The 22548-nt window shown below is 35.8% G+C and overlaps 3 protein-coding genes across 5 annotated transcripts in view; 1 reads left to right on the top strand and 2 right to left on the bottom strand.

The window, feature by feature from the left end:
- LOC120340464 (cilia- and flagella-associated protein 47-like) overlaps positions 1–11921 on the top strand; it is a 61078-nt gene extending 49157 nt beyond the window's left edge. For all 3 annotated transcript variants that reach the window (XM_039408729.2, XM_039408728.2, XM_039408730.2), the window contains 12 exons: positions 546–681; positions 1932–2151; positions 2765–2974; positions 3286–3505; positions 6022–6133; positions 6748–6841; positions 6973–7113; positions 7289–7465; positions 9540–9711; positions 10008–10169; positions 10559–10727; positions 11328–11921. In XM_039408729.2, the coding sequence (XP_039264663.2) occupies positions 546–681; positions 1932–2151; positions 2765–2974; positions 3286–3505; positions 6022–6133; positions 6748–6841; positions 6973–7113; positions 7289–7465; positions 9540–9711; positions 10008–10169; positions 10559–10727; positions 11328–11552 (2038 nt within the window). In that variant the 3' untranslated portion in view covers positions 11553–11921. The remainder of the gene's footprint in view (positions 1–545; positions 682–1931; positions 2152–2764; positions 2975–3285; positions 3506–6021; positions 6134–6747; positions 6842–6972; positions 7114–7288; positions 7466–9539; positions 9712–10007; positions 10170–10558; positions 10728–11327) is intronic.
- Positions 11922–12547: 626 nt separating this feature from the next.
- LOC120340666 (coatomer subunit gamma-2-like) lies at positions 12548–16066 on the bottom strand. Its single transcript, XM_039408982.2, has one exon. The coding sequence runs from the start codon at positions 15978–15980 to the stop codon at positions 13377–13379; it is 2604 nt and encodes an 867-aa protein (XP_039264916.1). The 5' UTR covers positions 15981–16066; the 3' UTR covers positions 12548–13376.
- A 3673-nt stretch (positions 16067–19739) lies between these two features.
- LOC120341213 (uncharacterized) lies at positions 19740–21971 on the bottom strand. The gene is made up of 3 exons (XM_039409687.2): positions 21851–21971; positions 20594–21425; positions 19740–20442 (listed from the first exon to the last, which is right to left on the bottom strand). The coding sequence occupies exons 1-3, from the start codon at positions 21969–21971 to the stop codon at positions 19740–19742; spliced, it is 1656 nt and encodes a 551-aa protein (XP_039265621.2).
- Between the last annotated feature and the right edge of the window lie 577 nt (positions 21972–22548).

Raw genomic sequence — 22548 nt, 5'->3', positions numbered from 1 at the left:
TGAGAAATTTAATTTTAAATACCGTACTTCATGGAAGAGTTATGTAACTAGTTGGATCTTATTATTCGTATGATATATATATGATATATTTCAAATTAGAAAACTGGGAAACCAGAGAAAGGCCCTTCATTATTCTTGTGGGATTTCAATTTCAAGTTTTTAGCCAAATATAAATTGTCGACGTAGTACATCAACATGCTTTTGTTTCACCTGACTGTCCCTATCATATTGAGTCAAACAAAAGTAACCTTGATATCACATACCTTCCTTGACCATATTGACTGTTGTTTGCTGTTCTGACAAATTTAGTTACAGATGTGCAAATTTTCAAATCAAATATGAAAAAAAAAAGAGTTTTAAAAACAATTTAAACTAGATATTACAACTAGATATTTATTATATTGTTTCTGCTTGATAACACCAGCTTCAGTTCCCCATGGCTACTCAAGTAAAAATATTTTTTTTTGTCAAAAGCTACTTTTTTGCTGGAAAAAACGAACTTGAGTATCCCCTTATAAGATATTGATTTTTTCTGTTTCTCACAGAGTTTGGTACACTATAATGATAGATGCATCTCCACCACCACCAGAGAAGAAAATTGAAATTGTTTGTCCTGCTCAAAAGTCATCAGTTCTAGAAATTCCTATCAATAATCCGACCACTGATCCTATTACATTCAATGTTAGTACATTATGTCCAATAAATATCTATCTAAATAAGTGTGATTTTTTCAATTTACCCGTTTTCTATGGTCAATCACACCTCCAAACAACGCTATGAACAATTCAACTGCCAGTCATATAAAATATAGTTGCGGAAAGTACTACCAGCATCCCTTACTGCTCTTGGCGAATCCTTTCTCCTTGTCTCCTTCTAGATTTGGATTTGTATGTGGCCTTTGCCTCAAGGAGGGTTGAATGAGATAGTAGTAAAGGTATAAATAAGAAAAACATAATCTCTTCCCATGGAATAGGATAGGATTTTACATATTTATCCCGGGGAAGATGAGAGTAAAGCTTAAATCATATGCCAAACCACAGCCTCTCTTCCGGTTCCCAGTCCATGTCGAGTATGGGATTAGTTGGCCAGCTGTGGACTCAAGCAGCGTATTCAACAAAGCAGTGGCGAGCGTGAGATTATATTCTAACCTTTCCATACAATACATGATATACCTGCAAAAGATAGAGATCTTAACAATTGAGTCAAGTTCATATCATAGAATTCAAAAAATGCAGGGATGGAACAATTGGGACTGTCTCATATTGTTTATCTGAGCTGATTGATGTGAATGGATTGCAGTATGGGAGAAATTTGAAAAGCATCTCAAGGCTATACAGAGAAAGGCCTCAACACCAGTTGCAAATAATTCCAACATCAAGGGTCACACTTTAAGTCACTTGAGTGTCCTTCACATTTACACATTCATCAACTGTGAACTCTACACTAGGAATGAAAAACATTGTTGGACAAACAAACTGAAAACTTGAAAACCCAATGAATTAATGTTAAAGACCAAAACTTAATTGAAAAAAAGGACTCAAAACGAATACAAAACAAAATGACACGCATTGGCATAGGATAACAACGACAAAGCAAACAAGCTCAAAAATAAACAATGGAATCATGCAAATGGGCCGACCCAGAATTCATTCACATCAATCAGCTTACATAGCCAATTCGAGACAAACCAAATTCCTCCATCCCTACATTTTTCAATTTCTAACATAGTAACTTGACTCAATATTTATGATTTTTATCTGAAGTGGTTAGACTATGATCTGTCGAAAACTCACAAATATAGACTACATGCTATTTCGTGGAATAAGATTACGGTATATTTTTCATATTTATTTTACACATTGTTTTCACTTTTTACTGTTTTCTTTGTCAATAACATGCTAGCATATGATTTATTTACTCATTCATTTCAGGTGTCATACAATGGCCAAGATCTTTCTGGGGATAAGTCATTGAAAATTCAGCCTAGAATTCCAGCAACATATCGATTAACTTACTCACCACAAGTTGTTGGTGAAGGATCTGGTAGTGTTGTCTTTCAAAGTGATCTGACTGGTGAATTCTGGTATGAACTTGATCTTCATGCAGTTTCACCTTCTCCTGTTACTATACCAAGAATGGAATGTGAACTAGGTACAGGAATACATTGCTCTTTCGGCATCTATAGTTATGAATAGTGAAATAGGAAACTTTAACTGTGATGTTAAGGACAAGATTTTTGTATTTATCTCAAAAGAACGGGAAGATGATTACACAGCAAGAAGGCCAGCAATTCTCTCATACATAATTATCCCTCATGGGTTACGAACCTGCTCCTAATTGGTTATCAGAGGTGCAATGAGAAGTGCTTCTCGAGTGAGTGAGTGGTGATTAGATTATGTAAGGTGTGAAGGATCTTTATCAAGCATATGTCAAATTGAGCAGTTCACAAAAAAGGTGTACAAAAAAATTTGGTACATTCTTGATCAGTTTTTCACAGTGCATGTGAAAAAAACTCTGTTTGTTAAGATTTCACTTTACTTCAGTCAATCAATATTCTGTATTTTAAATTATTATGACCAAGGTTATGTATATTATTCATGCTTTGCGTATTTATATAAATTTAATGAGGTTATAACATTACATTCTTACAATGCAGTTTAAAAAATCATTCTCTTTGAAATTGAGCAATTTGCACAAAAGGTCTTACAGTTGGTTTTAGGTTTATTTGTTTCATATAATCTAATTGAACAATCATCTTCTTCAGGTCGATGGACAAGACAATATATCAGTGTCACAAACACAACACAAAAACCGATGGAAATAACTGCAGAACTGAACAATAATTTGAATTTTTCTCTTGATATGGATGTTGAGGAAGAGCAACCAGTTATAAGGGTTCCTGCTCGTTCCACAGCTGATATTCCTATTCAATTTATGCCTACGTCTCTCGGTGGGCACAACCATGAAGCTACTGGTAATATTTTTTCTGACCGCTTGCTGAGTCAAAAATAGGGTTATTATAGGGTTCATTATATGTGGAATTGACTTGAGCAATTCAAGTCCATGTGGATATAGAGACTGTGTGAAGCGTTTTATTGTATGATAATAATTGAATGTCTTTGTGTATCTTCGAATTTATCACTGCTTATGAATAGTTGGGATGGTGATTCAAATATTTAAAAGGAAAGTAAAATGTACAATCATGAAAAACTATTTGATTTACAATTCCTTATTCTAAATTTTTTCTATCAAGAACAAATGATAATTTATCTTTATTTTTCACAGTTACACTGATGTCAAAAGAACTTGGAAAAATTGTGTATTGGATAAGTGGTCAAGGTTTAGTACCAAAACCAATGGAACCAGTCAGTGTCAGTGCGAGTGTGGGATCAAACACGTCACTTATTTTACCTTTCCGTAATCCAACTGATGTTGGTGTCTATGCGGATGTTTATCTTTCTGATTTTGATCGAACTTTGAATCAAGTTTCTGATTCTGTTATCAGGTATGATTCCAGATTTGTTAATATAGGATTTTACATCTTATAGTCCGGCAGAATCGGGCCTCAACATTGTTTTGGGACATAAAGTTTTTTTTATTGTTTAGATATAATGTATATGACATATATAATGATACCCAGGTGGGTGTGGAGTATATAATGTTGAGCAATTTTTTTTAAGTGGATTTAAAGTATTCGGCCTAAAATGACGCACATCCTGAACCCTAACCTGGTGAACATACGATGTTCAGGTTGTGCGCCATCTTGGTACGAATATTTCAAGAGCGCCGTTTTGTTAAAAACAATTATTTCATAACTACATGGTTTAGTTTTGCATACATAGTAACATTGAATCTCCTTACAATGTCAGAAATCAATTTTAGTAGAATAAATGGTAGTTTATTTCACTAATACAAGCCACGATCATCTAGCCACTTTCTATTTCGCTCTTCAAACTAAATTTGCGTTGCCGCGCGCATTTCGTTTTCCTAGTTTAAGCTTAGGGACTTGGGAAATATTTTATTAATTGGATTGGAATATTTGACCTCGTCTTTCACTCCGAACAAGGCCATGTAAAACCATCCACTGGTGTCTAAAGATGTGTAACGTGTTTTCTTTTGGAATAACCGCAACCTTTCAGTGCTGCATTGACTTTGGCAAAATTAATATATCCTTGCGGAGATGAAAGGTATGCTTATGCGAAACCGAGATGTGCACCTGTTATGCCAACATAGTTGAGTCAAACGTTTTGAATACTAGTACATCACACACATTTTCCTGCGTGCTTTGGTTGTACATATAGTAACACGCACATTTTTGCGCACATGCATCAAATTTCACTTGATTATTGAGCTATAGGTTTTTGACGAGATTTTGTGTATGATTTCATTCCATAGAATTTGTATGCTGTTCTAAAGAACACTATAGTTTCAGCTTTTTCATTCATTCAAACCGCGTGTTGAAAGTAAGTTTTGTAATGTTGCGTGTTGGTTTCCAACATCCTTAAATCGGTGATGCCAGTAAATCTTTAATACAAAAAGATCAGTAACATCTGCAATAAAAACAGCAGTACCCACTCAAATGACAGCTGGGGGATGGATACTCTTAGTATCTGCTCCATCGCGTGCCTCCTACAGTCTTACCAGTTAACATGAGTGCCAATTGGTATCAAAGCTCAGCCAGACCCAAAAAAAGTTTCGGACTGCAGTTGGCGTGACGAAATGTTTTTAAATATATATTCTACAATAAGATTATTTGATTGCATACTACTGAAAGTTCCACCTTATATGTCTTTTCCCATTGCACTATTCCTTTACTGATATTCGATAATATGACGCTCATCTGACATAGTTCTTAAAGTGTGTAGATGGGTATAATCTTTTCCACGCTGTTCAGATGGGAATGCGCGAATATATATAAGAATTGCTAATATTGGTTTGCAATGCGATGAAATCCCATCTTGGCATTTCTGTCTCTCGCAAATGCTGCGTATACTTATCGGGGAAGTTCTGTGGCGTGGTTATCAAATAAAAAAATAAAAAAACACTGCGTCGTCGTGATCATCCCGCTGCATAACAGTTCTCGCTAACAAATAATTGACTGTTCTCCACCGGGTGTATATACACTTGAACCACTGGCGACTGCATTAGCAGGCTTGTATTGTTAATTGCAACAAAAACGGGTATTTTGAAACCGTACTCTTTACTTTACGCGTATGTTTCGACAGTATTTCCATATAGTGTATATGGGTCGCGACCCAAAGCTGGGCTTAACAAATACCTGAAAGGTATTGATTTTATTTCCTAGTGAATTTGGTGCTTGCGTAGTTTGTGCACCAAGATTGCGCACAACCTGAACATAGTATTGTAACAGGTTATGGTTCAGGTTGTGCGTCATTATGATGCACATGTTTGACAAAAAACACTAATACAAATATCTCAATAAATACCTAAAAGCTATTGATTTTATTTCAAAGTAAATTTGGTGCTTGCGTAGTTTGTGCACCAAGATTGCGCACAAACCTGAACATAGTATTGTAAAAGGTTATGGTTCAGGTTGTGCGTCATTATGATGCACATGTTTGACGAATAACACTAATACAAATATCAAGCCGTAAAAAAAATTGCTCAAGGCTGCAAACTCCACACCCGTGTAGAAATGATGGGCAATGACCCCAAGATGAATAATCACAAATAAAAAAAACTTTATGTCTGAAATCAAACTTGGGCCAAAAAGGTCCCCTTATCTGCCGGACTATTAGTCCTTATGGCGACTCTAATGAAGCAAGACTAATGTACCAGCGAGGCTATGTTAAAATAAAAAAAGTAGCTTAGCATTTTATGTACCGGTAGTATATTTGAAAAGTAAATTTAAAATAATACAATACTATATAATACAATGTGTCTGAGCATAAAGTAATAATGTAAAGTCTGTTTTTTTTTTATTACGGCCATGAATATTTATTCATATTGAAATATAAATGTGCCTGAATTGTCTAATTTAAGTTTTTTCAAAAATTTCAGAAACAACATTACAATGGATTCCTCATTTTGTCTTTTGTTGAAACACACAAGTGGGATCAGATTAGAACCAAAACAATCGATCGATATTCCATTCACGTTTTCACCCGATAAGGTATGGATTGACTTAAAAGTTTTCTGAATTCGAGTCTTACATCAACCAGCATTTGTCTGAGATGCCAACATCTTAATCAATATTGAATTTTGCTTAGGTTACTTCTGTAATTTTCAGGGATTTGAGATTTAATTCATGCATTAGTTTTCCTCATTTCAGAGAGTAGTGTTTGTTGTAATCTCTTTTCATTGAAAGATGTTTGCATCTGATTTTAAATGGATTGGTCATTGTATGTTTAGAAGTAAATTTATTTTATGCTGACAATATCCATTTATACTTATGTGGCTACTTGTCCATAGCCTCATTTGAAGCGAGAGGCTAATTAATATGTTATGTATAAAACATACTAGCCATCACTTTAACAAGTTAACCAATTGTGATTCTTAAAACCTATATTGTTCAATTTGGCTTAACTCAAAACTGAATTTCATACTGATTGAGTCTTTGAATTTAGCTTGATATCATCAAAATGAAAAAGACTCGAACTCATGGATATCTTAACTGCTCTACTGAGAGCTTAGCAACATGCTCAACTCTCATGCATGCACTTAATTACTTCAGACAATTAAGTTATTGCATGAATTCGTTCATTTAATTCAACTTTATTTTTATAGATGAGATTATATGAAGGAGTATTAACAATTGCATTAAGAAGAGAAGATGAAAAACCATGGAACAATGTAAATACTGGAATTGGAGATTTGACTGGTAACTTTCTATTTTTGATATTTAATAAATTTATTTTCAATGTTTTATATTACATATAGAAACGCATTATTTTATACTGTTCAATATGCATTTAAAATGGCTGTTTGAATGAAACAAGCATATCTTTTAAGGCACCAGTACACTGGATGATAGCCGCGAAGACTTTGAAAAAATTAGACCTCTCAGTAGAAATAATGATGGCACAATCAAAGCAATAAGATGGGTTTTTCCAATTCATGGAATTCCGGAGATCAGAACTAAAGAAAGCAAAGGTACAAATGGAAGTTTTACAAGATTTGCCGGCTCCGTATATCTTGTGTATACACTTGTTTGGAATTTGACAATATAGAGATCATTTCCTTAAAAGTAAAAATAGAAGAGCCAAATCTTACATACCCAAAATTGTCAATTGCCCTTTAACTGAACCATTTTCTTGCACTCTCACAGAAGCAATTTTGCATTGTCAAGCTCGCAGTCGTATTGAAGAAAGATTAGAGGTGACATTGACTGGTGCTGTACCAAGTTCTTCTTCTACACATGAACTTGCTCGATTGCGTGCAGTCACTCCTCTTGATAAACTGAGAGAAACAAGAACCATGATGTCAGAAGGAGTGGCTGTAGATGGTACGGACTGTCAGCATCATTTTATATTTGTGTACTTGTATTTGCGGGGCCAAAAAAAAAGATATTTTTGCTTCATTAGTCATCATTAACTTAACTTGCAGGGGAACTCTTGGGTAAATGACATATTTTCTTTTATGCAGAGCTTCTGTTTCTATGTTCTTATCAAGTTTTTTATACTCGCTCTTGAATAGGGATGCCACTTTTGGATTTACGAATCGGATCGATTCGAATCGCATCTTTTCCGAATCGATTCGAATCAGATTTACGCGATTCGGAAAAAGAGAGCGATTTCCCGAAAAAAAAAATGAACGTTTGTTAATCGTTGCTTTCGACGACGTTAAAACTGCCTAATGCGTTTATGCGGCAGTCTAAATAACATCAAATTACGGGACGGAAATAATGAAAATGAAATTTTCGTGATTGACTTTATTACTTATCTGCCGTCATTTGTTTCAAGTTCGGCACAACACACTCTTTTACGCATCACTCGAGATGATGTGTGGCATAATTTCCATCAAACTGCGAGTTCAGTTTTCCACTAAATAGCCTAAGTTTCTATTATGCGCGAATTTAAATAGATTGTATACCTAAAATTTCGTGACAATTTTGATGAAAATTTTCAACAGCACACCTGCTCTGCGACCAAGTTATTGTACGTCCTGGCATGATTGGATAAAGAATCAGTTACCGACGTCTAGATAATACTTAATTTTGATTCAAATTTAATTCAAACTTTGTTCTGAGTGAAATATCTCGCGTACATTTGAAGAGAACTATAACTGAATGAGTTCACCGGCCGGCAATGTTAATTGACAATCATGTTTCTCATCCTAAAATATATATTTATTTTTTTTTGCGTTTGTCAGGCCTTCCACTCGCGTGGCGGGCGGTAAACAAAATGAGAGGAACATAACATACGTTTCTTTGTCCAGCTGTTACATTAAGAGAAATGTAATCTTTTCTTTTAATTTTGTTAGCGCGATACAAGCGGGAATAAAACATTTCGGATTATTTCTAGCAAATGTCATAACGGACAGGTGGGAGTAAATAATACTTGAGGAATGGCAACTTGTGCACTGTTTTACATCAACACGTGCCAGAATTCATACCAGACCAAGCATACTGTGCAAATGTCGTCTTGCATTAGCCCCAGCGACTATGTTTGATCGAGAAAAAGCGCCGACCAATTATCGCTCGTCAGCACGGCGTCCATTATGCACACTCGGACTTTCTGAATTACGAAATTAAACGTAATCCACGATACTAATGAAGCCTGAGATAGCCAATAACGCTGTTAGCCAACAAATAATATTGTCTCAAATATTTATAGAAATTTTTGTTTGCAATCGTAGTCGGGTGAACGATTGTTTTTCTCGAAATTAATGTAATTTAATCATGGTTAATTTTATCGTCTCCAATCATATTCTTGCAAGCATTTCCCATTCATAGTAATTGAGATGCAAATAGAATGTTTTTGTCCTATTACCCTATGCTGCTAGCATAAATATAAAATATTGTACTAAAATTTTAAAGATAAAGAATCGGTATTAACGCCGGCCCTAGTTCAATATAACAAGAAGTGAATGGTGTGAGACTAGGAAAAGCAGTGCTGTTACTGTGTTTATGACATAACAGTACAACTGTTCCCTGCTTATTTTCTCATATGAATTCCATCAAATTGCCTCAGTCCTGATACAAGTATAATACAATAATAACTCAGTATTATAAGACTCACAGATAATTAGTTGCAACTGCAAGTTTTTCATCAATGCATTTATTGGTGATATCTATGACCTACATCTTTTTTATCATGATGGAAATAAGTGTGGCTTTTTCACTGAAAAACCCTTATCATCCTTGCTATATAGCGTATTCCATTTTCAAGTTTTTCTCTTCCAGATTTGAGCTTTTTTGTGACTTTGAGCAAACATACGCATGCAATAAAAAAAAGCTTAATGGAATCAGATTCGGAAAGATTCGATTCGAAAACTTTTGATTCGAGATTCGATTCGAAAAAAAATGTATCCAGAAGTGGCAACCCTACTCTTGAACACAAATTATTTCATATTTTTAGGTCACATGGTTGCTGAAGAATTTTCATTTTCTGTTGATTATCCATCTGAAGAAGTTCAACATATACTCGAGCCAGCACTTGCACTGAGTCTTGTTAGAAAAGAAAGAGATCCACATTCAGGACTTGTAACTCTACTTTTCAATGTTATATTTGCTCCGTTCAAACCATTCAGGTAAGGATGCTTAACTAAAGTATTTCTTCCACATGACTAAAAGCCATTCAGTTGAATGCCTTGTTTTGAGCTTACAGTGCGTTATTCATATTCTGTGTTTTGCTTGGATTTTAACTACTGGATAAGATATTTTATTTTTGCTATATGTGAATACCAAGTTTTACCACAATCATGACCTGGAGTGGAGGTATGTGAATTTTTTATGCAGTGCAGAAAGCTTCATCATTAATTTCTCGATTTAAATCTTTTTTTTTAAGTTATTATGGCATTTATATATGTACGTATATATGTTTCAGTCACACCGTTACTCTTACTGTAACCTCAGCTACTGGGGGTGTCTGGCGATTTCCACTCATGGTTAAATCATCTGAATGCCCAGCTGATGACATCATCACATTAGAAGCAGCAGGATTGGGGAAACCATCAACTGTGGCTTTTACTCTGTATAGTCATTCAAGGTTAGCTAATAATTTTGTGATTTTACCTCTATAAGTAGGCAGAACATGGCATGTGTGACGGAATACAATGAATATAGCTATAATTGTAACAAGATCTGTAATGCTTGTTAAATGAAGTTTATGTGTAAGAAGTGTTTGTTTAATAATGTTAAGTTGCTGAAACAGCATTTTGCTTTCACATTAATTCATATGGCATTTGGATGAACGTGGATGTAATCTTCTTAGTATCCAAATGCCATAGAAGTTTTCAAAAAGTAACCACTCAATTCCATTGTGCATGTCCAGTTTGAAAAAGGGAATTTCCCAGGCCATGATTACATTTTCAAATTTTGTTATGCCCTGGTCATGAGCAATAATTTTGTTTTTCCTCAGTAATATTTTATTTTTAGGCATCCAGCTCCGTTTAATGCATTCTTTATGCAAGGCAGTGATCCAGAGCTAACAGTCAGTCCTCAGACTGGTGAATTGTTACCACAGGGAAGTGAAGGAACCAAAATTCATGTCACATTTACTCCTTCAATGTATGGAAAATCTTACAGAGCAAGACTGCTTGTTCAGGTATCTTATTTATTATATATAAATACTAATTCCCTGCAGCAAGTATAGTGTATCCAGTTTTGTGCATCTCATAATTCTATGAAAGTCTAATCTGGGAATGAGCCCCTACCCGGGGTGCAAGAATGTAGTTAATAACAGAATCCCTAACGAGTTAGCAATTGTGGGAACAGCACACCCCGTCATAGAGAGTAGTTCAGCAAACCACACCCACATGATCTTGTTCCACGGATTCCACCCGTTTCTCTTACATGAGGTTATTAGCGGAAGATTTCTGCATGATTAATAATCTTAATCACAGAAGTTGTAATCTGGGTTTGCATGACTATTTGATTTGAACTAACAATTCCACACTGGATTTAATTGCTGTCTGGCTTACGATCAACTGGTGATGAAGTGTTTTCTAGACTTCAAAAATACAATGATGTATTTCAAGAATATGACTTTGTTCTGAACATAACTTATAATCAAGCTCTATATTATCTATCCCTTTTGTTTAAGTTCAAATCAGAATGAAACTCAGTTTTACATTCGGTGACGAGAATTTAACCACCACTTAATAATATGTGAGTCAAAATGTGACCACTGTAACTTTTCATGTAGACACTGGACATGCAATGGACATATGATGTACGTGGAGTGACACCCGAATATAAGGTTCCACAGGCACCATCAGTAGTCTTGTCAACACTGACTCAAGCAGCTTCTATCCGACGTACCGTGGCACAGCGTCCAAGAGTCAACTATGTCAGGAAAAACATTAAAATTACTGCAACGGGGGTTTCATCACCTATTAAAGGAGGGCCTCTTGTGGTCAAAACCAAATAATATTTGTAACCTTTGATAATTATTTTCCACTGTGTTTGTTTTATTTGCTTCATTGTAGCTTATTTATAGGGAGTGATTACCATTAATGCTTCAAAATCAAATAGAAGTGTGCATTTATGATTTTGTCCTTGATATAAAGATTGATATCCTGAGTTAGATACTTGTTTTTCTGTGTGTACTTGAAATTCTCTAAGTCTAATAGCTTTTCATAGCGTACTTTATCTCGCTGTGTTTTTTTATTGTGACAAATATAAGATACTTGTTTTCTGTGTGTGTACTTGAAATTCTAAGTCTAATAGCTTTCTTTCATAGCATATTTTATCTCGCTGTGTTTTTTTATTGTGACAAATATATATTAGTTTGTATTAATTTGTTTCTATCACATTCCTGCTCCAGTAAGCTCAGTTCAGACTATAGTGGTGAAGATGTTTCGCAATAGATAGTCTTTAGACTAAGAGTTAGTTCTACAGATCTCTCAGTTGTCATCCTGCTTGATATCATAACATGAACTACTTCTTAAAAAGTAAGACTGGCCAAGTTTTAGTATCAAGAATAAAAATAGAAAGCTGCCACCTTGAAACTATACTTTTGAATGTCTGGTTATGAACAAAAGTGGTGAAAAGCATCTATGGCCAAAATATTTCTTTTATAGGGGCCTCCAAATGATCTACATAGCCTACTGCTTAAAAATTAGTTGTTTGTATTCGATTAGGCTCCGTGGTGTGTATGTCTTGCCATCGCGCCTCTTGACTAGCCTGCATGAATTCGGGAATGGATAATAGTGCGAGAGGATTGCTAGAATCCTCACCACCGCAGAGTGGTTCATATACCGCTGGTCGATTACAGCTTCCCCCACCATGGAGTCCATGCACCCAAAACAAAAAAGCCCTCACCCAACATGGACATTGGTAATCGGACATGGCACACCTTCTGAATTAACAGTGTTATCTCTTTCCTCTCTCTCCACGGATAAAGATGAAAAAAAATATCCATTATTGTACTAGAAAAAATCAAATTTTCTTTGTATATCTCAGTAGGTATAAACATATATTTCCATTTTTTTGCTCCAACCTGTATTAGTCTGTTTGAAAAACTGCAGAGTTCAAAGTTGCTGATAATTGGATGAATAATAAATGCCAATTTCAGGTTAAAAATTAATCTTAAGTTATTAGAAGAAGCTATAGAACCCATGACAATAAACCAATTTTCTTAAAGGAACGAACTTCAATAATACACTATATAGCAGGGCTACTCAACTATTTTTACCAAAGATCCGCATACAAAACTTCAAAAATATTTGGGTCCGTCTTTCCAGAAATTATATGATTATAAACTATTCAAGATTGTTTATTATGGCGTTATAGTTCTTTTCATATATATTTAAATTTATAAAAGTGATTTTATAGAAGAAAATTTCAAAAGTGGGGCTGATAAACCAAAATAAAGAATTAGGCGCGGTCCGAATCGAATACCCAAAAGGTCCGGATTCGGACCGCGGTCCGCCAGTTGAGTAGCCCTGCTATATAGTACATTTTATAATTGACTATTTAAAGTGAGGAGATGTAAAAAACATGCAGATGCAGATAATAATATCTAACGGGAAGAAATCATGTTTAGCAAAGGAATTAGGGAGAAGCATTTTAGACCCCTGGGCCCCTGTCAAAAAGAAGTAACAGGAATAACAAATGACGGCCAGTCTGATAGATTATGCCAGAAGAATAAATTGTAAGTGACTTCAATATTGCAGTTTAATCAAAAACAAATATTTATATGCAATCCTACTGTCTCAATAGAATTAGATATTCAGTCAAACATACATTTTTACTAAGCTACAGCAGAAGTTATCACTTCGGCAGCTGTACTATCAGTACTACGAACAGTCAATTGCATTGTGACTCCATCTTTCAATATAAGTTTGGCTCTTCCAAGAACTTCGTGTCCACCTCGATACACACCAGCTAAGTACAACGTATGGGAAGATTTACCCTCCTGTATTTTATCTGATCTTTCACAGGCCTGCATTCCAAGATGTTTTATAATGTTTTGTACAGCTTCCTCAAGAGTATTCATTGTCGACAAAGCATATGTATCTTCCAATTCATTCTCATCACCAACTTCATCCCATGACGCTCCAAAATTAGGTTTCAAAACTTTCTGCACATGATCTGCTACGATGACTTCAACATCTTCTAGTAGATATTCATCATCATAGCCCTCTTCGTCAGTTTCACCCGTATTCGGATCGCAATCTTTGATGGTAAACTTCATCACACAAGATAGCGCTGTAGTCACTTCCGTTGGATCTTCGTCTGGCATTGCTACACAAGTGTAGGTAACCCCAGGTACATTATATGCCAAAGATGGACATGGAACATATGCTATAACTTCAAATCCATCACTCGGTTCCATCTGCACTGTGACACTTTCTAAAACTTGATCATTCAAAGTGTTTGTGCAATCAAACTGAAAAACAATGTGTTTTCCAAATGTGTGTTTCACGCATGATACAACATATTCAGTTTCAGACTCTGTAAGTTCTACAGGCTGTGATGATTTGAACAATGATCCCAAAACTGCAAATTCCTTAATTCTTGAAAGTTGTTCAGCATAAATCTCTTGTCTTGAAGCAGCAGTTTTCTCTTTTGGTTTGCTGGAAATTATATTTTCTGGTTTTCTTTCAGGGGCGATCGTTTTCAATGGCACAGATTTCATATTGAAAGGTTCCTCAGAAGGTTCTCGTGTGTACTGATAAAGACAACGTTCCAGAGCTGGAATTGAAACTGTCAAACCATTCAGAATGTATGCAGAATTGAGAGATTTCTGTTTTTGTTCCAGCACATGATGGAAAAAAGTTGCTCTGTCACGAACTTCATCATCTTCATCTAACATAGATCGTGACAAAAGAGTAAGAATACTTGGCAAAAGATCGTCACAATGAGCACCGAATTTAGCGAGTGCAGCTACAGCAGCCGCTCTGACAGCTTCGTTTTCTAAAATCACACGATTATAAATGAATCGAATATATTTTGATGGGTTTGCTGTCTTTGGTCCTTCTCTTCCCAGAAGACTGATAATCTTTGTGGCAAGAACTGTATGCTCACAATCTTCAATGAACTCGCAGAGATGTTCAAGACCAGATTCTTTAGAATCTGGAGATTCTTCGATTATGGCAATAATGCATTCAACAATGGATTTCTTGTATTCAAAGCCACCTTCATCTCTCAGCATCGATGATAAATAGTTCATCATAACCGCATGCTTTCTAGGATACTTCTGACAAAGAGCAGAAATAGCTTGGACTACAACAACTTTAAACTCATCTGAAATTTCAGACATGAACGAAGTGATTTGTTTCATCAAACGATCCACACTGCTTTCACTACCGGTTTTCAGCAAAGTAGTGATTGCCAATGTTGCGATGCTTCGATTAACATCTGTGATCAAATTCTCCAAATCCAAATTACATGCTGTAACTGCTGAAGGATGTTTCATTGCAACCTTATTCAAGGTTCTAACACCAGCATAACGAAATGAAGCCTTTGGAGAACTGAGAAATAACTGAAGCACTGACACTGCTGGAGCGAGTTCTCTTGCTGTACAGTTGGGCATATTTACAATAGCCGAAGCCGCTTCATAAATAACAATTTCATGCTTGTTGCGCAGACAACTTTCAATGAAATCAAATAGTGGGCTATCGTGACCAGCATCATCTTCTTCAAGCAATTTGCTTGCAATGCGAATAAGCATGCAATATGCAAATGGGGATTTCAATCCACCTTTCATGAATTTGGTCACCATTTTCGATGTTCCGAGACGATCATTCTTTCTCAAATAATACAACAATCCCAGTGCATGATACTGAACCATAACATTGTCACTGGAACATGCTTCTTGTGCTTCATTCACCCATCTTTTCACAACATCTGGTGCTTTGCGTGCCAGGTGCAAAGCAGAAACAAGAGCTGCACTTGAAACAGAGTTAACCTTATCAACAATTGCTTGTTTCATATATCTTTCTATACCTTGCAAAGTGCTAACATCAGTTATAGTACAAAGTGCTCGAACCGCAGCTGCCCTGAAGATGTCTTCACGTCCATTCATGTCTTTGGTTAAACTTTGGGTGACAATGAATGCATTCTCAGTCATGGTAGCCATTTCCTTAATTGTCAAGTAACACATTCTTCGCATTACAACATCGCTGTTTTGAAAAAGTTTCGTCATAGCGAAGAAAGTATCGGTTGCCTCATTCGTTGTAAAATGTTCACCTTGATTTATCAGGTAAATAATTTTTGTCAAAATATCACAGCATCTCCGTGGATTAATTGGTGTTTGGTGGAAAACTCTGGCCTCTTGTAGAACAGCTGCACGATCAATAGAGGCAAATGGATTGTTGCCACTAGCCTCCTCATCTTTTTTGTCCCGCCGCATGTTTGCGTTGGCAGATAAAAATTTAACAAACACCTGAAGCAAAACAGTGTAAAATGAGCTGGGTCGATGACAAACACGTCAGCAAATTAAATAGGTACTACCGCCACCTTGTGTGCGTAGGCCATAATCGGCGGTGTGGCGCATCGTGCTAAGCGTTAGGAATACGCTCGCCACCGCATCTCTCATTACCCTTCGTGGGATCGCAGGTTCGAATCCCATGCGGGGATGATCATGTGCGAGAAGATTGCTGGACTCCTCGCCGCCGTAGGGTGGTTCACGTAACCGCTGGTCGGTTACAGCTTCCTCCACCATAAAGTCCATGTTTCCGAAAACAAATAACTGGCTAACTAATCACATACCCGACCTAGACCGGTAACCGGACGAGAGGCCGTGGTTCGCCATATGAAAAAGCCGTCTCATCGGCTTTCCCCTCCCCCTGGATAAATATGTAATTCCTATCCTATCCTAATCAGGATGGCATTTACATGAAACCATGTAGGCCGCAAAGCGAGGCCGTTCATCTTTCAGTTTCGTAGCGCACATAAGGTAACTACCTAAAAATGATTTTAAAATGTTCCTTAGAAATTGAGTAACAAATATTGTCTTGTTCCCACTTACAAAAGTTGCACGTTTTACGGAAAAGACGCTTTTACTACAATAAATATGTGTTATATTCTCTGTCCTATATTCTCTGCGTTTCCGGTATCATGGGCCAATGAACGCAGACTTCTGCATGACGTAACAATCAAATTGTCAGCTAAAGGTGAATCCCTCCTTTTTCAGTTATTAGTAGTTCAGTTATTCTAAGAAGGTGTTAAAAAAGTATTGATTGCATATTACTGAAAGTTACGCCTTAGATGTTTTTTCCCATTGCACTATTCCTTTACTGATATTCGATAATATGACGCTAATCTGACATAGTTTTTTAAGTGTGTTGTAGATACTTAGATAGGTATAATCTTTTCCACGCGGTTCATATGGGAATGCGCGAAAATATCTAAGAATCGCTAATATTGGTTTGCAATGCGATGAAATCCCATCTTGGCATTTCTGCCTATCGCAATTGCTGCGTATATTTAACGGAGAAGTTCTGTGGCGTGGTTATCAAATGAAGAAAACATGGGAGTATTTGTAAGGTGGTGTGTATACACGCACAACTATATTGCTATTGCAGACTTTATTCACATTCGAAACAGAACACATTCCAGATAGATAAACTTAAAACAGTTAATGCACACAGTACCAACTCATAACAGCTAATGTAACACAGTACACCTGATAAGTACAGAACTTAGAAGTCACCTTCAGACATGAACGGACACGGGTCAAAGGTCACTATATTACATCCCTCCAAACCTTAATAAAAAAAAAACACAAAAATTGACATCGATGAACGACAAACCATATGAAGACTTGATACCAAAATTTTAGGATTCAGCACACAAACTTTTAGTTCAAGTCTTCACACAGATAAATATCGATATCAACTTCATGAAATACAATGCAAAACACAGTACACATTAGTTTCAAAATACAGTTGAGCAGTCAATAATGTAATTCGTCCCATATGAAAATCTTTAAATCTACTTGGCACTTTTGGACATCTTCTAGGACGATCTCTAACACTTGGAACAGGGGGAACAGAAGGTGATGTACTTTCAGCAATAGGATCTGCTGTTTCATTGTCAGCATTCAAATTAGCAGTATCGTCAGAAATATCATTATCATGTAAAACATCAGCACCAGTGATATTTGTAAAACGCTTACGAAAGGTACAATCATTCACTTTTTTAAATAGAGAAGCATTTCTAGTTTTACTGCCAATATTGGGACTTTGTGCAGTAATCATAGAACCTTTTACATTTATAACATCCATAGGCTCAGGTCTATATGCTGAAGAAAACTTATTGCTTCTATTTGTCTCATGATCACGGAGTCACCAACATGAATTTGTTCAGTCGGCTTTAAACAATTTCTTGCGTCAGCATACATTTTCTGTTTAGCCTTATGAAAACAATCACGATCACGTAAATCATTATCAACAGTAGGAACAATAATTTCAGGTAATAGGACTTTAATATTAGTACCATACAATAATTCAGCAGGTGGTCTACCTGTTGTAACATGGGGGCATGCTCTATAATTTCTCAAAAATTTATACATTTCCTGCTTCCAAGACCGTTCAACCGTAGCAGTCTTGATAGCCTTACCCAAAGGTTTCATAAAATTTTCGGACTGGGCATTAGCTCTAGCCACAAGGGAGTTATCTTTCTATGACGTATGCCACACAGTTCCATAAAACGTCTGAATTGATAACTTTCCAAGGAGGACCATTATCAGTTTTCACAACTTCAGGAAAACCTAGCATTGAAAATATTTTATCAAGAACAGGAATGACATAAAAATTAGACGTAGCTTTTACAATTTCAACAACAGGAAAACGAGAGTATTCATCAATAACAACAAGACAATAGTCTCCACTGGGTTATGGACCAGAAAAATCACAACTAACAGCTTGCCAAGCTTTTTGTGGCAACTCACTCATGCTTAAAAGGAGCATTCTCTCATCTTTCACAACAGAAGCACAAGCAGCACAGCTTTTCACCACATTTTCTACCACAGCATCCATACCAGGAAACCATATCTTTTCTCTTAACAAAGATTTTGTTTTACTCATACCCATATGTCCCTCATGAGCAATGCCAACAATTTTACGTCTCAAACATACCGGAATAACAATTCGTTTACCTCGTAATAAAATACCTTGCTCAGTCACACAAAGTTCACTGGCAATTTTGGCAAAAATAGACATTTCTCCACAATCTTTATACTTATACCATAAGTTATTTTGCAAACATTTTATCACATTCTGTATCACACTATCATTTTCAGAAGCACTTTTTATTTCACACAGTTTGATAGCTTTGAGACATGTATTCTCGCATACATAATTCACATATTCTTCTGTGACTTTATCAGAATGTACATTTTGCATTTCAATGGGATGCCTTGACATGTAGTCAGCAGGGTTAGTTTTCCCTGGACGATGTACAATATTAAAGGTGTACTGTTGTAAACGCAAACACCAACGCTCAATTCTGGCAGAAGGTTTAGCAATCACACTAGAAAACACACTAAGGGTTTATGATCAGTAACAACAGTAAATTTTACACCATACAGATAGAGATGAAAATGTTCTATAGCCCAGCACACAGCAAGAGCTTCTCTCTCTATCTGAGAATAACGACTTTCCACATCATTCAACAATCTAGATGCATACGCAATCACACGGACATATTCATTATCAATGTCAGATTCTTTCTGGACTAAAACACAACCAAGTCCATCTGGGGATGCATCTACAATAATTTCAGTACAAAGCTTAGGATCAAAATAAGACATAACAGTATCACTTGTGAGACTATTTTTCAATTCACAAAAAGTTTTTTCACAATTTTCACTTCATATAAAATCAACATTTTGTTTAGTAAGCTCTTGTATAGGTTTAACAATAGTTGAGTAATTAGGTATAAAACGAGACACATAGTTCGACATACCAAGAAAAGATTTAACTTGTTGCTTATCAGAAGGTCTATCAGCCTTGTTTATAGCTTCAACCTTATTTGGATCAGGTGACACACCTTTATCACCAAAAATATTTCACAAAAAATTTTATAGACGAGTGAAAAATGAACACTTTTTCTTATTCAAAGTAAGACCACAGTCTCTTATACGTTGGAAACAGGCTCTTAAATCTTTCTAATGCTCAGCCTCATTTACACTACTGATGTAAATATCATCTGAGATGTTTTTGACACCTCTTAAACCGTGCAATGCTTGTTCAATCAAATATTGAAATTTTTCACTAGCAGCATTGACTCCATAATTCAATCTTTTATATCTGTATAATCCAATATGGGTACTAAAAGTAGTAATATGTCTACTGTCAGGGTGTAATTTAATTTGGTGATAACCCTGGTTCAAATCCAACTTGGAAAATACTTTATATCCATTTAAATCATGTATAAGTTCATCAACAGTAGGCATAGGGTGTTTAACCTTTTTTATTGCCTTATTCGCAGCTCGCATATCGACACATAGTCGAATGTTTTCTGGGTCACAAGGTTTAGGAACACATACAATAGGAGAGACCCATGGAGTAGGACAATTTCCCACACTTCCACAAATGTCTTCATCACACAGTTTAGCAACAGCACTTTCGACCTTTTGACGCATTTTAAAAGGAACTGGTCTGTGCTTTTGATGAACAGGGTTTACAGAATCATCAATATTCAACTTCAATTGGAAGTTTTTCAATTTCCCCAACCCTTGAAAAATTGGATTATAATCCCTTAAAATATTTTCAGTGAGATCGACTCGATCATTTGACACAGAGTTAATAATTTTCAAAATACCAAGATCACTAGCAGTCTTGAAAGAGAGCAAACAACCACTTGCATATCTAACAACATAGAATACAGTGTTGATGCATTTGCCACACTTAGAAGTTACAACTGCATGAAATTTCCCCTTTACAGACAAGGGTTTTCTACTTCCATAAGCATAAAGCTTAATATTTGCAGTTTCCAATTTGCATGGTTTACTGGATCTACTTTTTAAATTTTAAAAAAGTTTTGTAATCGAGTACATTGACACTTGCACCACTATCTATAAGCATAGAACAAAGCACATTGTTAATTTTCAACTGTACTTTAGCAGGATTATTGTTATTGGAACAATTACACATTGATCCATTCACTGAGAGAATATATTCATAATTCTCAGAGCTCATTTCACTCAGTTCATGATCTCTGCAATCATGTTTAGGCTCATTTTGCACACTGTTCAACTTGGGCTTGTTGAATTTACTATTCGCTTCTTTACAGAATCTAGCAAAATGACCATACTTGGAACAGTTATAACATCTTCGACCATATGCAGGACACTTTTCTGCATGTGGATACACTCCAACGCAACTGAAACATGATTTTCGTTTTGTATGAAAAGTTTTACCTTTATTGCTTTGATGCTTCTTTGTCTGATCTCTTGAATGACTAGAATTGTTGGATGAAATGTTCTTTTTCCACTTTCTTTTGTAGGAACTAACTCCACATATTCCTTGGATACTTGACTCACTCTCCATTGCACACAGTTGATCTTTAGCCAACTCCATTGCTTTTCCCGTCTCAAGCAATGTTGTGAGATTCATTGACTTTGTGAGAGCTTTCTTTCTTAGTTCTGAAGATAGGCAACCTTGTATAATTTGACTTTTAATCTCAGAATCACGATTTTCTCCAAATTCACAGTTTAATGAAATCTTCTTCAATCTCATACAAAACTGATCTAAACTTTCACCTTCCTCTTGTTTTGAATTTCGGAATATATATTTTTCATATTCACTGTTTGACTTGGGAACAAAATACGATGTCAGTTTATCTTTTACGTCTGAGAATTTGTCAGATTCTTCTTTTAATGTTTCATATATATCATAGCACCCATATAGTGCAGTAAAAGATTATTCTTCTTTACTCTGTCATCTTCGGTATCTTTGAGGTTCATGGCTAACATTAAAACTTCAAAACGCGATAACCATTTCTTCCATCGGGGACCAGCATTTGATAAGTCTTCACAATCAAATGATCTGAAATCTGGTAGATTTGCATCTTCTATATGTGGGTTAAAAACTTGTAAACAGCCTAGACCACTTAGGAATGCAGTATAGAATTCTGGAATGTTTCTTAGCTTTTGAAACTGTACAACACTTAGTTGTTTTAACTTTTTTTACCGACTCTGGACTTCTGTTGACCTCTACTTCACACTAAGTTCCGTAGGTCTTTCCAGTATTCGAGGTTGCACTTAGCTTTCTTTACCACTTAGGTTAACGTTAACTGTTACCGTTGCTTTATCCTCGTCGCCAATGTAAGGTGGTGTGTATACACGCACAACTATATTGCTATCGCAGACTTTATTCACATTCGAAACAGAACACATTCCAGACAGATAATTTTAAAATAGTTAATGCACACAGTACCAACTTATAACAGCTAATGTAACACAGTACACCTGATAAGTACAGAACTTAGAAGTCACCTTCAGACATGAACGGACACGGGTCAAAGGTCACTATATTACAGTATTTTTCTACACCTCTACTACTCTCAAATCTTGACATTTTGTGAAACCCCTTTTTCCATTCAACCTTTTTTCAAAACATCCCCAACAACCACAATTGATTCTGTCATTAAACTTACGAAACAAACACATAAAACCATCAACAGATGCATTAACAAGTCCTAAGTAGATATTGCTGAATTGTACTTTATTTTACCATTTTACATGTAATGCTTTTTGGTAAACCTGTTATCTATTGTAAATACAGCACATTTGACTATGTTGTAGTGTAACTTTTTTGGTCTCACTTTTTTGATATTTGTCGTTAGATCTCTTGGGACACTGTGAAACAAAGTTACATACAAAATATTGGTTGTAAGTTGCAAGGCATTTTGCCACACGTATATCATTCATTGTCGAGAATATTAATGAAATCATAAAATCTAAAACCCGTTTT

Source organism: Styela clava, chromosome 14, assembly GCF_964204865.1.
Source record: "Styela clava chromosome 14, kaStyClav1.hap1.2, whole genome shotgun sequence".
Lineage (NCBI taxonomy): Eukaryota > Metazoa > Chordata > Ascidiacea > Stolidobranchia > Styelidae > Styela > Styela clava.
This window is presented reverse-complemented; position numbering and strand designations above follow the sequence as displayed.

Excerpts from the sequence above, each read along its gene's own strand:
- LOC120340666 (XM_039408982.2), bottom strand. The coding sequence starts at position 15,980 with ATGCGGCGGGACAAAAAAGATGAGGAGGCTAGTGGCAACAATCCATTT.
- LOC120341213 (XM_039409687.2), bottom strand. The coding sequence starts at position 21,971 with ATGTGTTCTGTTTCGAATGTGAATAAAGTCTGCGATAGCAATATAGTT. Across the intron at positions 21,426-21,850 it reads AGTTAACGTTAACCTAAGTG|ACGTAAAAGATAAACTGACA; the intron begins GTAAAGAAAGCT and ends ACAAATTCTCAG. Across the intron at positions 20,443-20,593 it reads ACTTTTTTAAAATTTAAAAA|ATATGCAAGTGGTTGTTTGC; the intron begins GTAGATCCAGTA and ends CTATGTTGTTAG.